Here is a 15,340-nt window from a genome sequence, read left to right as displayed (position 1 = left end):
GCAGAGCCCCCCGGACCAGTGGCCAGGACCCGGGCAGTGTGAGTACCACTGAAAGTCATCTCGTGTGACGCCTTCAGCACCCGTGCCATAGGTTGCCTACCCCTGCTATAGCATTTCCTATTACATGACATTATTAAAGGTGAAAAACCTAGCTGTGACACTATGCAATGCCACAATCCAGTACTATAGAATTATTATTTTTTTAAACTGAACATTCATTAAAGTGAATTTAGTAGCTTTTAACTTTGTCTTCCCAATCTTACTATGGGACTTTGCCACTAGCCATGTGTAACTTTTTATTTTTTAGTTCTGAAGTTCATTTGTTTGAATTACCCATGAGAAAGAGACATTTGTTTTAATATAAACAGATTAAATACTTCTCTCATCCTCACACCCCACTTAGAGAACTCAAAAATGATTGAAGGGATTTTAATCAGTTTCCCCACACAACAGTCACTTTTGAGCTGACAAAGCATGAACATTTTAATCTCAAAATGAGTTTTAAGAAATTGAGTGAATGAAAATGGGATGGAGGGGCAAAGTTTTAATCTTAACTACTGCAAAATGTAAGGTTTCCATATTTCGTAAATGGCAGACTTTTATTAGAAATACCTCATTCCAATGTTCTGTAGCTTGCTCCAAATTAGTTTTCGGTAGAAGAAAAGCATGTTCTTCTGAAACATGGTCTCAGTGATGTAGAAAAATGATCTGAGCAGCTGTACAATATAGGTATTCATCAGCCAGTATAGGAACTTGGCCAAAATTTCTTCACGGTAATGGTGTTCCAAAGCAGGAACAAAATGATCACCTACAATAAGCAAAATTCAATTATATTCAGAATCTGTCATTCACATTTCTAAAAGCCAACACACACGCGCTATTTTTTAGACTGAGGTTAGAAAAGGGAGATAGAACAACTGTCAAACAATTTTATAACAACTGGTCCCCCAAGTAACCTAAACTCCCATTTTTTTTATTAGGCAGACTTTAAGCATGACACGTTAAGTATAAAGATAAAAAGAACAGTTTGTAGATGCAAAATGCTACATGGGAAACCTATATTAAATGCTGAAATGAACCATTCAGATCAGCGATAAATTTAGTGGCCCAGAGGAGAAATAATTATATCTAATTAACTTTCCCCACTCTCTACCCCTCGGCATGCAGAGAAAACTCTTGCCTGCACAGTGGCAAGATATTGTGAGGGAAAAGATGAAACTGGCCCTAAATTATTACAAAGAAGAGAGATGCAAGTTTTATTAGTTCATGGACTGTTTTATAAGCAAATGATGAAAATTTTGAACCAGATTCTGAAATTAACGGGGGGACCAGTGAAGCTAACTGAGCAAAAGCGCAATACTTGCGCTTCCTAATAAACTTCTACACAGATTGAATACAGAGTGAATTTTGTTCAAGATGGACATCATAAATAATAATAATAATAAAAAAGTAATGGCTGCAGTTGGGATTTCAGTTGCAGTTATCTTTTTGTTTTGTCAAACATTGTACTAAAAATATTCTGATGGCCCAATAAAGTGAGATCACCTCAGATCACTGTCATATTCAAACTGGATGGTATCTTTTTTGGTAGTCATGCAATGGAAGGAATAAAAATATTGCCCTACAATGCAGGATTTATGGTGTTCTGCCAGAAATATTTTCAAATTAAATGCAAAATCAACAAACACAACATGCTCACAGGACAACTAAAATAAGTCAAGAAGTGAAAAGGATAAGATTCCTATAGAAATGTTAACTCAGCCATATCTCACATGGGTGGTAATTTTGATTCCTGTTATACATATTTCCAAACAAGACATTTCATAAGAGAGTTATAGTTGAAACTCATTTACCTAATCTGTAAAATGGGGATACAAGTATTTCCTTGTCCCCAACCCTTTAAATATCTTGCCTGAAAGGTCTTTAGGGCAGGGACTCTATACAGCACCTAGCGCACAAAAGGGCCTCAATCTTGGTGGAAATCTGCCATAATTTAAATAAATAAAATAAAGTGCGTTTCAATGGATGTCAGGTAACATCACCAAAAAAACACATTAAACATTCAAAAACTCTGAAAAAGAAGTTCTAGCATCCAGGCAATAAAATATACATATGAAAGTAACGCATTTAGAAGTTATCTTTGTAACAGATAGTTCATTTTCTACATATGGGACAACAGATGTAAATCTCTCACCATTATGGAATCAGTCTTTAGAGAAGGGATGGAGGACAGGAAAAAAGATGCTGCTACTCATGGAGAAAAAAAGGTTCCGATCCATCAAACTGCAAAGCATGCTTAAATGTTAAGCATACACTTAAGAGTTTTGCTGGATCAGGGCCAAAAACCAAGATCCTACTGGAGTTTCTAGGGAGCATATTCTCTGAAATACAGTGAGTCAAAAAGATTAGCTGAAATTTAACAATTTGGAACACTAAAAATTTGTATCCAGACATTTTGGAAATGCATTTTCTGATGCACCCAGAATTACTAACCAAAATACTTGTCTTATGGTTGGACGCAGCATGACAAGTATCAAAAAGTTTGGTTTTCACCAAGTTGAAAGGGACTGAAAATAAGCTTTATAGTTGGAGGTTTTTTCTTCTCATTTCATATCTGATGACAAATAGAAAAAGCTACTTGGCTTTTAATATTGAATTATAATTGACAAGAAATACCACGTGACCTAAGAATAACCAACAGATCCTACAAAGAACTGATTAAATTTTCTATAATCATAATGTCAAAAGGCCCAACCCCATCCCCCTTAGGTTCTTCCATAGTATGGGGTGTTAAAGGGGCTGAAATCTCAGGCTACATCTACACTATATACCACTGGCAGCAGCATTTACTGTACATATGTGAAAAGCACATCACTACCACTTCACGCTGCAGCGTGAAAGGCTCCAGCAGGAGGCAGAAGGACACTGCTGCTAAAAACGGAGGCGTAGACAGGGAGGCATGACTTGGGCAAGTAGAGAGCCACATGGGGTATATAGTTGAGTACATACACACAGTCCTCAAGCATCTGTTTACTCACCTAAGCTGTGCCTCACAGTCTACACTGCTATTTATAGCCATGCTAGGGGTTTACACATGTACATTATATGCTGCTGAAAGAAGCATGCAGTGTGGATGCACTTTTAATCTTTAATACATTAACTCTCACCTGTGAGGGAGGGAAAGTGCTATTATCCTCATTTTCCAGATGGGGAACAGAGACACAGAAAAACTAAGTAATTTGCTCAAAGTCACACAGGAAATCTGTGGCAGAACAGGGACTGAACTCCGGTCTCATAAGCTAGTACTCTAATCACTGGACCATGCCATTGCCTGCACACAGAACAGACTGTGGAATCCTAGGGAATCACACAGATCCTGGAGTGATCAGCAGATGGTCCTATGCCAGCTCCCAGTCTCCAGTGGCTTCCAACTTATGACAACTCCCAGACCTAGTGACTGCCCCAGAGGCTCTTCTCCTTAAAGAGGAATGATACCTATAGCAGGGGGATCCATAGTAACATAACAGAATTGGGGCACCTTCACTCACTGCCCTCTTTGACTGCCTTTTGCATAGGTCCCAGCATTCACAAAGCACCCACCTTTGTGTTGCAGTGAGGACCATGTTGCTCTGGTGAATGCTAACCCATTCCCGTAAGACAGACCCATGCATAGAAGATCCCGTCTGCATGCAAGGAGTACAATTTGGTCCAAAGCTAGGTATGAGAATTACACATGCCTCAAAGTCTTTTATTAATGTCTCACTTTACCTAGTATAATTTCTGAAGCCTTAAATTATTCAACACAAAAAGCTTCTGATATGTTTGTCACATGATATAAGATACTTAACTGCATTCAAGTGCACCCTAAAACCACAGAAATCAGAAGGCAAATAAGAAAAACCCAGTCTATTTTTTTTTAATTCTTGTAATTTTTAATTCAATATTGTGATTTTTGTGTAGCCTGACTCTTGATTTTTGAATGCTTGGGGTTGATAATACTGCATTTATAATGTGAAATTTTAAATAAATGTGCATCAATTAAACACATCAGTCCCATTAGTACTTCTGCATTCACATGGAAATGAATAGTTTCTTTAAGATCTTGTACTACAGTAATGTGAGACATAAGGTCCTGATTCAGGAAAATACATAAGCACATGAATAACTTTAAACAAGTACGTAATCTCATTAACTTCAACGCTCAAAATACCATTAACTTCAATACACTCAAAGTTATGAAGGTGCTTAATCAGATAGATAGGCAAGAAGAAGACTGATTTTTCTGTTTTTCCTGTCTTAATCTATCCTATAAATGAAGTTCAAGGTTGTTGTTTTTTTTAAACATGCATTTGTTAGATAATGAATGTCAAAAAATATTAAGTGTTGAAACAGCAATGGACTAGTTTCATTTCATATCTGTAAGACTGCCTTCTTGATTTTCACTAAACCTAACAAAATATGTCCATGAATGAGATTCTATGAAATTTCAAGCAAAAAATTAGTTTGGGGGTATTTAGAGGAGTAGGGAGGGTGAGAAAAAAAAAAAGTCAATCTTACAACAGATGGGTAGCTGGCGCTCTAACCTTTGAAGGAACTAGCACTCCTCCCTAATAATTTTACTCTTTCAATTTTACAATATATCCATGATGTGTATTGGGGCTTCGTTAACATTTCTGTAGGACCCTTAACTTTCTCATTTCCTTTCTCGAACATGTAAACTTCAGAGTGGAGTTAACACAGGTCTTCCATTTAAATTTCCTTTCTTAAATGACAAGGAAAGGAAAAGGGATTTCCTATACTTAATAATATTAGCCTTTAGTTCCTAATTGGGCAATGTCTATACTAAGAAGTCTATGCCAGCGTTGCCCCGTAGTGTAGACATATTAAGTGATTTTTCAGTTCATAATAAATTTTAGAGCAAACCATTTCTCCCCAGACTTAATAGGGGGGTGATCCTTAACAAGGACCCGTATACCATCTTTAAAATTTAAAAGTTCAATCATTTGTTAGGTATCTGTCCTGAAAAAAGCACGAACTGGCAGCAAGAGAGGCCTGTGTCAGTTTGGGTCACATATACATCTCTATCCCGATATAACGCTGACCTCGAGAGCCAAAAAATCTTACTGCATTATAGGTGAAACCGTGTTATACTGAACTTGCTTTGATCCGCTGGAGCGCGCAGCCTCCCCCTCCCCTGCCCTGAGCAATGCTTTACCATGTTACATCCGAATTTGTGTTATATTGGGTCACGTTATATCGGGGTAGAGGTGTATATGTTTCTAAATTGCGTGCTGCCATACAAGACTGGACTATCTAGTTTGATATCCTCTCTCTAATATTGGCTAGTACCTGATGCTTCAGAGAAAGGGACAAAAAAACATAGTCACGGAACAGCATCCACCCCACAAAGGAAGTTTCCCCCAAACCAATACTCACCCCCCAGAACAGCTTAGTATAAGACTTATATCCTGCAGGATAAGGGTCTCTCTCTGAAGTTTTTTTGATAGTCCCAGTATCAATAAGCTCAATACTTTTTAAAAGTCCTGCTGAACTCTTGGGAGTCATTTATATCTTTTGCCAGCAAATTCCAGTTTAACTCTGCATTTTGTAGAAGGGTATTTTCTTTTGCCAGTTTTAAATTTGTTACCTTTTAGCTTAATTGGATGTCCTCTCATAATTCATGAGTAAGCATTCCCAGCTGGCCGTCTCTATATCATATGTTATTTTCTATAACTCTATCACGTCCCCTCTCTAAACTAAACAATGATTTCTTCCCCCCCCTCTCTGGACACCTTCTACATATTTTGATTTAAAGTGACCAAAACTGAACAAAGTATTCACTGCGAAAGTCACGCCATCCAAAAAGCATTATTTCAGATCTAATATATTAAAACACATTGAAGAAATTTAAGAAACCACCTTCAGGCAGAGAGACATGGAAAATATGAGTTTAAATAGTGAAAGTTTCAAGCACATAGAAACAGGAAGTTGTAAAGGAACCTGTCTAGCTATTAGCTACAGAAAGCACTCTCTGGAGCCAGTTGGTATAATTTTTAGTCGCAGGTATTTTTGGTAAAAGTCATGGACACGTCACAGGCAATAAACAAAAATTCACAGTCTGTGACCTATCCATAACATAGACTAAAAATACCTGTGATTAAATTGGGGTGGGGTAGGGAAAGGAGGAGGTGGTGTTTTGCTGGAGAAGTGTTGGGGGCCGCTGCTGGGGGGGAGGGGGCATGCCTGGGGCCAGCAGACCACAGCTGCTCCGGCTGGCCACCAGCCCAAGGACCGCAGCCCAGGGCCAGCAGACTGCGGCTGCTTCGGGACCGCTGCTGGGGGCTGCCGGAGCAGTGGTTGGTGTGGCTCTCCTGGGGGCTACCTAAGCAGTTGGCCCCAGAGCCAGCTGCTTGGGCAGTCCTGCGGTCAGCCACACTGGCCTCTACAGAAGTCACAGAGGTTGCGGAAGTCACAGATTCTGTGACTTTCCGTGACCTCCGTGACAGACACGGAACCCTAATAATAAGCAACCACACTAGCCTTTTAACGCTGAACATTCAGTTCAAGTCCTCACTTGAGTTAAATCTGAACATTGGTCATCTGCCTCCACTGTATAGTGCATTATTTTAATATTACAATTAGTACCTTTGATCACACGAAGCCACGTACAGTCATTCACTCTCATCTTCCACATCAATTCCTGCAAAGAAAACCTGGCAAATTTTCCCAAGGAGATGAATGTTTTCACATTTTTTAAAAAACGGCATTTGTTATGGCTAGAACCCCACAGCTCTGCTGGTACCACCAGGTCTAAACATTCCCGCACGAAAACATACACCTGCCAGTGGCTGCTGTGCTGTCTGAGAAGCTCCTTCAAGCCAGGATCACAGAAGTCTTTAGCATTTTGTCTTTCATTTTCTGTTCGCCCCAACACAAATTTCTTAGGGCTGCTTAAGATACTTAAATCAATTGAAGTTCTTTTTGAAAGTGAACACGAACGATTTGGAACAGCAGTGTAACCACCTTCTCTGCCACTGCTAGTCAAACATATAGCAGGCTCTTTCCCAAGTTGACCTTCTGCTTCCCTATCAATCTGTACTCCATCACATGAAACTGACTGACACATTGTGTCAGTTTTGCTTGAATTTGTCTCAGAAATCCAGACCGGACAATTCTTTTTTAAAAGTACTAAATAGGGACACTTTGCATGATTCTTTAACAATTTTTGAAATACATCTCTCATCTGCCAGTAGCGTTTGGGCAATCTCTTCTTTCTCCAGTTGTAACTTGGAGTGTTTTCACTGCATTTTTGCACCAATATTTTGCTGTTTAAGAATATCATTTCTACAAGCCGTTGTCCCCCTGCCCGGCAGCCCTTTAAGCGATTCAATAAAAATGATTTAGGAAAACATTCTCGGAAGCTCCTGGAAGAATATAAGAGACTTTTCCTCCCAATGTACACTCTGGAACGTGAGATTTTATTTGATAGCTTCTTAGATATATTAGTTGGGGGGCAGTTAAGCCCTCTGTATTTTAAAAATGTATCTTCTGCTTTTTTCATTTGTACAGAACCAACCTGAAATTTACATATATCTAGCTCAACTCCCTCTCTGCTGGAATTTGTTTTAGTCTCAGTGCTAGATTTATAAAGTTTATTATACTGAACATGCAGCCTTAAAGAATTCTCATCATCTGTCACAGACTTTCCTTTACTATCTTGAACTTCCTGCACTAAAGAAGGTGCATCAGGAGTCTCTGCTCTACCCTCATTTTCTTGAGAAATGGACTTTATTTTAATAAAGTTATTTACAGAAAATGATTCAACACATGAAAAAGACTGTGTATCATAAATGATGTCCAGAGTGAAGTTATTTTTATCTACATTAGAACCAACGTTCCAAGCATCCTCTTCTTCTTTTAGATTTATCTTCATCCTTTTAGCTGTAGCTTCAAATTGATCCCTATCAAGCTTCCTTTTCGAAGGTGTGGCTGTAGCAACTGGATATAGATTAGGTCCTCTGCGATTTTCCAGGTGTCCAGTGGCCATTCTGACCTGTTTGTTTGTTTTAGAATTTTGCCCAGCAGCTCCCTTAGCTGTGGCAGAATGCTCATTATCAGGCACAGAGCCTTGTGTTCTATTATTCCTTTGACTTTTAGTGTTCAAGATATTAATTTCTGATCTTGGTTTCCATTTCCACCTGTTTGTCTTTGATAACTGAAATTTTTTTTGCATGTAGTCAAACAAAATATTATGTCTACTTTTTGAATACCTCTGTTTAACAAACACTGCGGAAGGTTCTGCATTACTTGAAGCAAGCTCATATACAGGCTGCCCACATATTTGATAAGAGCAACTAGGTGGCACTAGCATAAAGACAGCACAGTGTTCCAATAAATACATCATAACATCATCTCCTATTCTGCTCAATAACGTTTCCCACAGGACACTCATCCGAAGAGTTTCTGTTGCAGTATTAGGTAGATAGCTGCATATATTTGAAGAAGACATAACCTGTGAATAGGAACTGTTTTCATCCAATAACGTGTACCCAAATGCAAGGACATTCTTCTTCTTTTTTTCACAAAGTCTTTGAATGACTCTTATGACTACTTCACTCTCACTAGATAACTGAAGAGAGAGAGAGAGAAAAGAGTTAATTTTACGTCAGACCCCCTTATAAACAACAGATACACCTTTTTATTAAAAGGTGTGTGCAAGAGCATGCAAAGCCCCACACTCCGGTTCTAGATTAAGACTTTTAAAAACAAGATTAAGGATTATGCCATATTATGTTACATTTGAAAACTCCTACTCCAGGCTTTGACATATTGAAAGCTACAACTCTGAATTCAGGCAAGTCAATAACCTCTCAGGTCCCCTTATGTAAAATTGGCAAAATTATCTCTCCTCTCACTCACTATCTATCCTATTTAGATTGTAAATTCCAGAGACTGTCTCTTACTGCTTGTCTGCACAGCACTTAACACAGCAGGGTCCCAGTCTTGGTTGGGGCCTTCAAGTGCTACTGTAAAATTAACGATAATAAAAGATCAGCTCATGGTTTTACAAATTGGTCAATAAGCTTATAGCTGGAGTCCCATTTCAATAATTTTATACAGTAGGTTTGAGAGAGAAATTCAGTGTTATTCTTCTACAAGAGGGAAAAAATATTTTGTTGTTTACATAATAGAACAATTGTTTCCCTTTATATTTTCCTAAAATGTGAAAATGTTATTCAGCTCTGATTACACAAACCACTGTTTTTAATTTTTAAATGTTAGTGTACAAGGAAAATACAAAGGCAAGGAACCTTACGTATGTAATCTTGTATTTAACCCTGATTTGACTCTGATCTAGAGCAGCCTAGGGACCAGGAAACTTGCTCTCATCCATCACCAGCAAAGAAACAGGAAAAACTATCCCACTGCAGGTTTTGTGACAGGAGAATCTAAGAGACAGCCTCGGCCCCCAGGTCACAGAGATTACCTAGCTCCAAGCCACTGCGCTTGGCCGCGGGACCGGCGAGCGGCAGAGCGCCCCCCGCGGCGTGCCGCTGTGCTTGGGGCGGCGAAATTGCTAGAGCTGGCCCTGCCTAGCTCTAAGAATAAACGTAACCATCTGAGTGGCTGTTATCTAGAAGAAAAATTGCATGATCTAACTCACACATAAGCCAAGAGTAGAGAAGAAAAGAAGAACGGAGGAGGAAACAGGAGCAGCACCATTAAATGTGGAGTGCAACGAGCAGGGACCACAGCAGATCCACAAGCCAATTAAAGACCACAGAAAAACAACAAAAAGCTCTATGATCCCCCACCCCCTTTTGTGGGGGCAGCTGAGCGATCTGGGGCTGGAGGGAGAAACAGAAATCAGTATTTGCAGCAACCATTAATTGGGTGCAAAACTTTTACAGATTCTCACAGTGCAATGTCCCCAGAAATGCCCACCGCCATGCTGACTGCCGCCCAGGCAGCACTATCACCCCCACGCTGTGCATTTCAGAATCGATTTCCAGTGAGAAAAGAAGTAAAGCCAGGTAAGGAAAGCAGAGAGGCTCTTCCTCCCAGACGGGGTTACTCTGTGCTTGCTAGAGTACAAGGAGCCAAAGAACTGACTAGCCCAGAAGTACAGCCTCCGCTGATCAAAGGCGGATTAATTCCTATGTTTTTCAGTGGAAAAGGCAAGACATCAGGAACCATTCATTTCGCTCCAGCAAGAGGCGTGCGCTGTAGGCTATAGTCGCCCACCACAGAGTGGGGCACACCAGTCTCCCGCTGCCCGGCGAACCCCGACCCCGGCCCGGGAAGTACCTGTTGGAAGGAGAGGGGCTGGGGGATGGCTCGGGCTCCCCGGGGGACGCACACCACGCACTGGGACACAAACGTCTGGTACTGCTCGGAGTCTCCGCGCTGCAGCAGTTCAGCTTCTCCAGGCCCGCAGGCAGCCGCCTCCCGGAGCCTCTGCACAAACTGTTCAAGCCCCAGCACCTCGGCATAGCAGCCTTCCAGCATGGCCAGCACGGCACCAAAGGGCCCAGAGCCTGCCATGCTCCTGGAGCCGAGCGGAGCCGCCTCCCTGCTGGGACCGACCCACCTTTCCCTTCTAGAAGCACTAATGTCTCCCTCTCAGACCCACAATCCCGCGTGTGCCGCTGCACCTATTGACTTCCCGGAGCAGCAGCTCTACGGCAGCCACAGCTCGTCCACCCCCAGCCCAGGGGCAACAGGAAACCCAACTCAGTCCTATTGGCTCCTGCACATGCTCACACTCCTGCCTGCGCAGACCTAGTGAGTGAGCCTGTTTGCACCCCGGCCGCGGGGCCGCACAAGCCCCCGGGGGAGCCGCCCTCTCCCTAAGCGGCCTTCCCTGGCGCCGCACGTGGCCCGGAGCGCAGAGGAGCAGGCTAGGCATAGGGGAGCTGAGGTTAGCAGTGACCTGGGCGGGAGGCGGGAGTTGAGGGGGAGGAGGCCCAGGGGCTGGGCTGGGCTGGAGGACGCGTGCTGTTTCTGCCGGCAGTGAACTGCTTCCACACCATATTTGTCAGTTAGGATTGTGCAGCAACCGCTCACGTTGTCTGTGGAGAGAGAATGCACGTAAACAAGGAGGTTCTAAAAGAGATTCGTGTAACTCTTTTTATTTAAATTATACGGCACAATGCTTAATTAGAAAACTTAGAGAGGCTGATCTGTGGGTAGGATGGGGATGCAGTCATCCAAGTTCTGTATCTGGTGTTCTCCATGCCACGTGCACACTGCAAAGTTTGCTTGACCCAAAGTTAGGTAAGTGCAGCCACCTACTTCCAGGGGTGAAAGTAATTTACAGGACTTGTGGAGTCCTGAGGGGGCGTGCCGTCATCCGGAAAGGCCGTGGGGCACCGACTGTGGCCGGGAGCCCCAGGTTGATTTAGAGGCCCTGGGGCTTCCAGCTGTAGAGGTGGTGGGGAGCCCCTGGGGCTCAGGGGCAAATTAAAGGGCCTGGGGCTCCGGCTGCTGCGGAGCTTGGGTCCTTTAAATCCCCACCGCAGCTCCGGCAGCGGGTGGGATTTAAAGGGCCCAAAGCTCCCGCAGCTGCGGGGAACCCCAAGCCTTGCCAGCCTGGGGCTGGGATTTAAAGGGCCTGGAGCTCCTGCTGCTGCTGGGAGCCCTGAGCCCTTTAAATCCGGCCCCAGCTGGGCCGCTGGAGCCACGGCGAGATTTATAAGGCTCTGGGCTGCCCGCAGCCGCGGGAGCTTTGAGCCCTTTAAATCCCAGCCCCAGCCTGGCTGCCGGAGCCGCAGGCAGGATTCAAAGGGTTCTGGGCTATCTGCTGCGGTAGGGAGCCCAGAGCCCTTTAAATCCCCACCATGGAAGCCGGTGCGATCTAGCACGGTGTACTGGCTCTTGCCGGTATGCCGTAAGGGACTGTACCGGCTTACTTTCACCTCTGCCTACTTCTGTATATCAATTGGGTGTGTGTGTACTTGGGTGCTTGTGATGGTTCTCTTTAAGGTGCCACCAGACTCCTGGTTGTATTTGTGATGGGCCTGTGTGTACTTACCATGAGTGATTGCAACAGTGTAAACATGATAGACCACAGGTAAGTATGTCGATGTGCCCGATGTTGCTGTCCAGTTCAATGCCTTGTGGTGTGTTTTCACAGTGCTTTGTGATATACAAGTGATTTGCCAAGGGATTTCTAAGAGCTGTAGCTCAATTTCCAGCAATGCCACTTTCTCCACCCCATAATTTTCATGCCATATTTTGTAACTCCCGTAGTCCTGTGCACCACTTTTTAGTCTCCAACATTGCTCTGGCAGAAGCATGTATCCTGCACAGCTCAGTGCAATTCTCATGAGTGTTGCTAATACAGGATGCACAATTCTCCTGTATTTGCAGAACCTGGACAAGTACTATTACAACCTCGAGTTACCATATGTCCAGGTTTTCCCAGATCTGGACATTGTCTCTTTTTTGACGCTCCGCCCTCTTCCTTGGTGCATTTTTTCAATTAAGAGGCAATGTGTGGGATTTTTGCAGCTCAGAAAGCAGAGGCGTCAACTTTCTAATTTTTCCGGGGCTGCTCAATCTCTACTCTTCCCCAGTCCCTACCCCCACTCCAACCCGTCCCCAAAGACCTCACCCTACCTCTTCTCACCCTGTTCCTTCCCCAAGCGCACCCTGCCCTCCCCCCAGCGCCTCCTGCAGAACCACTGAACAGTTGATCACCAGCAGGCAGGAGGTGCTGTGGGGGAGGGGAAGGAGCTGATCAGCAGGGCTGCCAGGAGGTGCTGAGCACCCACTGTTTTTTTTCTGTGGTTGCTCGAGCCCTGGAGCACCCACAGAGTCAGTGCCCATGTCAGAAAGAGTCCTCTCTGTGCCCTGATTGGTCCCTCTCCTGCATCCACAGCTAACTGGTCTGTTTCCCTGCAGCCACAGTTTCCAGATCCCATCCACCCAAGCCCCAGCTCCCAGCCCTGGGGTGGAGGGCCTGGATGGATGTGCTGACTGGCAGCTTGCACTGGGTCCTGACTCCTGGTCTTGCACCAGCCGTTCTGACACTGTGACAGGGAGCAACACTGCAGGTACCTTCTCTAGCACCCTCCCAGGTACTCCTTCCAGTACAGACACACCCCTCCAGTGCGCACACACACACATCAGCTACCCCCTCCCAGTACACACACGTTCTTCCAGTTCCTCCAAATACTTCCTCCAAGTACACGCAACCCCATTCAGCATTCTCAAATACCTCTTTCCTGTACACAGCCCTCCAGCACCTCCCAAATACCCATCCCAATGTACACACACACTCCTCCAGCACTTTCCAACGGTAACCCCATCCGGCTCCCTCCCTCCCTCCTCTCCCCTCACCCCCGGCAGTGTCCTCTGTTTGGGAACCTGACATAGGGTAAACCTATGTCATAAGCAGATTGTTAAGGGTTAATGTCTCTTGTACCTGTAAAGGGTTACAAGCAGGGAACTGGACACCTGACCAGAAGACCAATCAGAAGACAAGATACTTTTAAATTTGGGCAGAGGAAAGCTTTTGTGTGTGTTCTTTGTGTGTTGTGTGTTCTTCTCTCGGAGGGTCTGAGAGAGACCAGACATTACTACAGGCTCTCTAAGTTTCTTTTTATATAGTAAGTAAAAACAGGCGGTTTAGGCTTTTTGATTGTTTTACTCTATTTGCAATTGTGGATCTGGCTGGTTAACTTTTATATGTGTAGTTGCTGGGAATATTTTGATTTGTATTGGTACTGGGGGGAAAGTCTCTTTCTGGTGTCTGTAAGCTATAGGACCCTGTAAGATTTACATCTTGAAGTTACAGAGATAATTCTTTACTTTTTCCTTCCTTTTATTAAAAGATTTCTTTTTTTTTTTTTTGAAAACCTGATTGATTTTTTTCTTCCTTGTTTCCCTTGTGTTATTCCAGGGGATTGGGATACTCACCGGGACGGGTGGAGGGGAGACAGGAGGGGGAGAGATAGAATCTCTCTCTGTTTTCCTTGAATCTATTTGCCTCTTGGTGGAAGGGAAGGGAGATGCTTCTCTGTATGGTGATTTAGAGGGTAGATCAGTATCTCTCAGGATAGCCCAGGGAGGGAAATTCTGAGAGGGGGAAAGGTGGGGGGAATGGTTTATTTCTCCTTGTTTTAAGAACCCAAGGAATCTGGGTTCTTGGGGTCCCCAGGGAAGGTTGGGGAGGTCAGAGTGCCCCAAAACACTATATTTTTGGGTGGTGGCAGTGCTATCAAATCTAAGCTGGTAATTAAGCTTAGAGGATTCAGGTGCTAGTATCTCATTTTCTGAACTCTAAGGTTCAGATCTGAGAAGGAATGCTATGATAACCTAATTACAGCTGGCAGTGTGATGAGGAAGATGCGGAGATGTTCAAGCACAATAACTGGATGCTGATTGACACTATGAAAATAAAACCACCAAGTTGGGGCTGACATACACAGAGCTGCTCCACGTTGTGAATTGCCACTTCTAGGCCCAAAAAATGAGCACTAATAGGTGGGATCCTATCATAATGCAGTTTTGGGTAACTGAGCAGTGGCTGCAGAAAATTTACGTGCTAAAGGCCACATTACTGGATGAGTGTGTGTGACATTCTATACCCTGGGGGAGTATACTGTAACACCCATATTCCTCATTTCATATAATCATGATCTTACATATGAAGAATTGCTTGTAAGGTATCAGGGGAAAGGTTATGATCTGCTGAAAGTAATTTCTCTATCCATATATATGTATCATTAATGCATATAGAATTGTGTTGTATGATGATCAGTAAAACATGCTGTAAGTTGGGGAATCAGCCAGATATTCTCTCCCCAGAGGCAACAGCAAGGAAAGTAACCGACGCCCAGGTGGAGCTTCAAACAACCCATCAACAGCCATTGTCCAACAAGGGAACTACAATACAATGACTCGCCTGCATGAAGCCACACCAGGGGAATTGCTCAACCTTGCTTGGAGAGACTCAGCAATGCCCCCCAGACATGCCTGGACTTGTGCTTCCCAAGCACATGGACTAAGGATATAAAACAGAGTGGACACATACTGGGCCCTTCTCCTGCTTCCATCTTCACTGCAAGCAACTAAGACACTGAGAAGAAGACAAGACCCCAACAGAGGAGATTGGCCCAGGTTTAAGGAACAAACCTGTATATTAAGGACTGCACTGTCCAGTGGGGTGAGAAAAGCTGCTTAATCCAGATGTTGCCCAGTGTAATAGTGTTGAGAAATTAGACTGCGTGCTTATATTTTATTTTATTTTGGCAACCACTCTTGACTTTTTGCCTATCGCTTAATATCACTTAAAATATATCTTTGTAGTTAATAAATCTTTTTGTTTATTCTA

General features: G+C 43.5%; 2 protein-coding genes across 2 annotated transcripts in view; one reads left to right on the top strand and one right to left on the bottom strand.

Moving 5' to 3' along the window:
* TERT (telomerase reverse transcriptase) overlaps positions 1-10,916 on the bottom strand; it is a 115,479-nt gene extending 104,563 nt beyond the window's left edge. Inside the window, exons 1-3 of the mRNA XM_050938130.1 lie at positions 10,309-10,916; positions 6,646-8,629; positions 613-808 (exon numbers count right to left, since the gene is read on the bottom strand). Coding sequence (XP_050794087.1) covers positions 613-808; positions 6,646-8,629; positions 10,309-10,545 — 2,417 coding nt within the window. The 5' untranslated portion in view covers positions 10,546-10,916. The remainder of the gene's footprint in view (positions 1-612; positions 809-6,645; positions 8,630-10,308) is intronic.
* LOC127044646 (uncharacterized) lies at positions 10,613-15,340 on the top strand. Its single transcript, XM_050939729.1, has 4 exons — positions 10,613-10,643; positions 10,957-11,277; positions 11,986-12,073; positions 14,815-15,340. The coding sequence occupies exons 1-4, from the start codon at positions 10,613-10,615 to the stop codon at positions 15,020-15,022; spliced, it is 648 nt and encodes a 215-aa protein (XP_050795686.1). The 3' UTR covers positions 15,023-15,340.

Source organism: Gopherus flavomarginatus, chromosome 2, assembly GCF_025201925.1.
Source record: "Gopherus flavomarginatus isolate rGopFla2 chromosome 2, rGopFla2.mat.asm, whole genome shotgun sequence".
In the NCBI taxonomy this organism is placed as follows: Eukaryota; Metazoa; Chordata; order Testudines; family Testudinidae; genus Gopherus; species Gopherus flavomarginatus.
The sequence above is the reverse complement of the archived record's forward strand: the minus strand, read 5'-3'. Positions and strand labels throughout refer to the sequence as shown.

Coding starts and splice junctions, on each gene's coding strand:
- LOC127044646 (XM_050939729.1), top strand. CDS start 10,613: ATGTCTCCCTCTCAGACCCACAATCCCGCGT. Junction 10,644..10,956: donor TCAGACCCACAATCCCGCGT/GTGCCGCTGCAC, acceptor GCGGGAGTTGAG/GGGGAGGAGGCCCAGGGGCT. Junction 11,278..11,985: donor TTTGCTTGACCCAAAGTTAG/GTAAGTGCAGCC, acceptor GTTCTCTTTAAG/GTGCCACCAGACTCCTGGTT.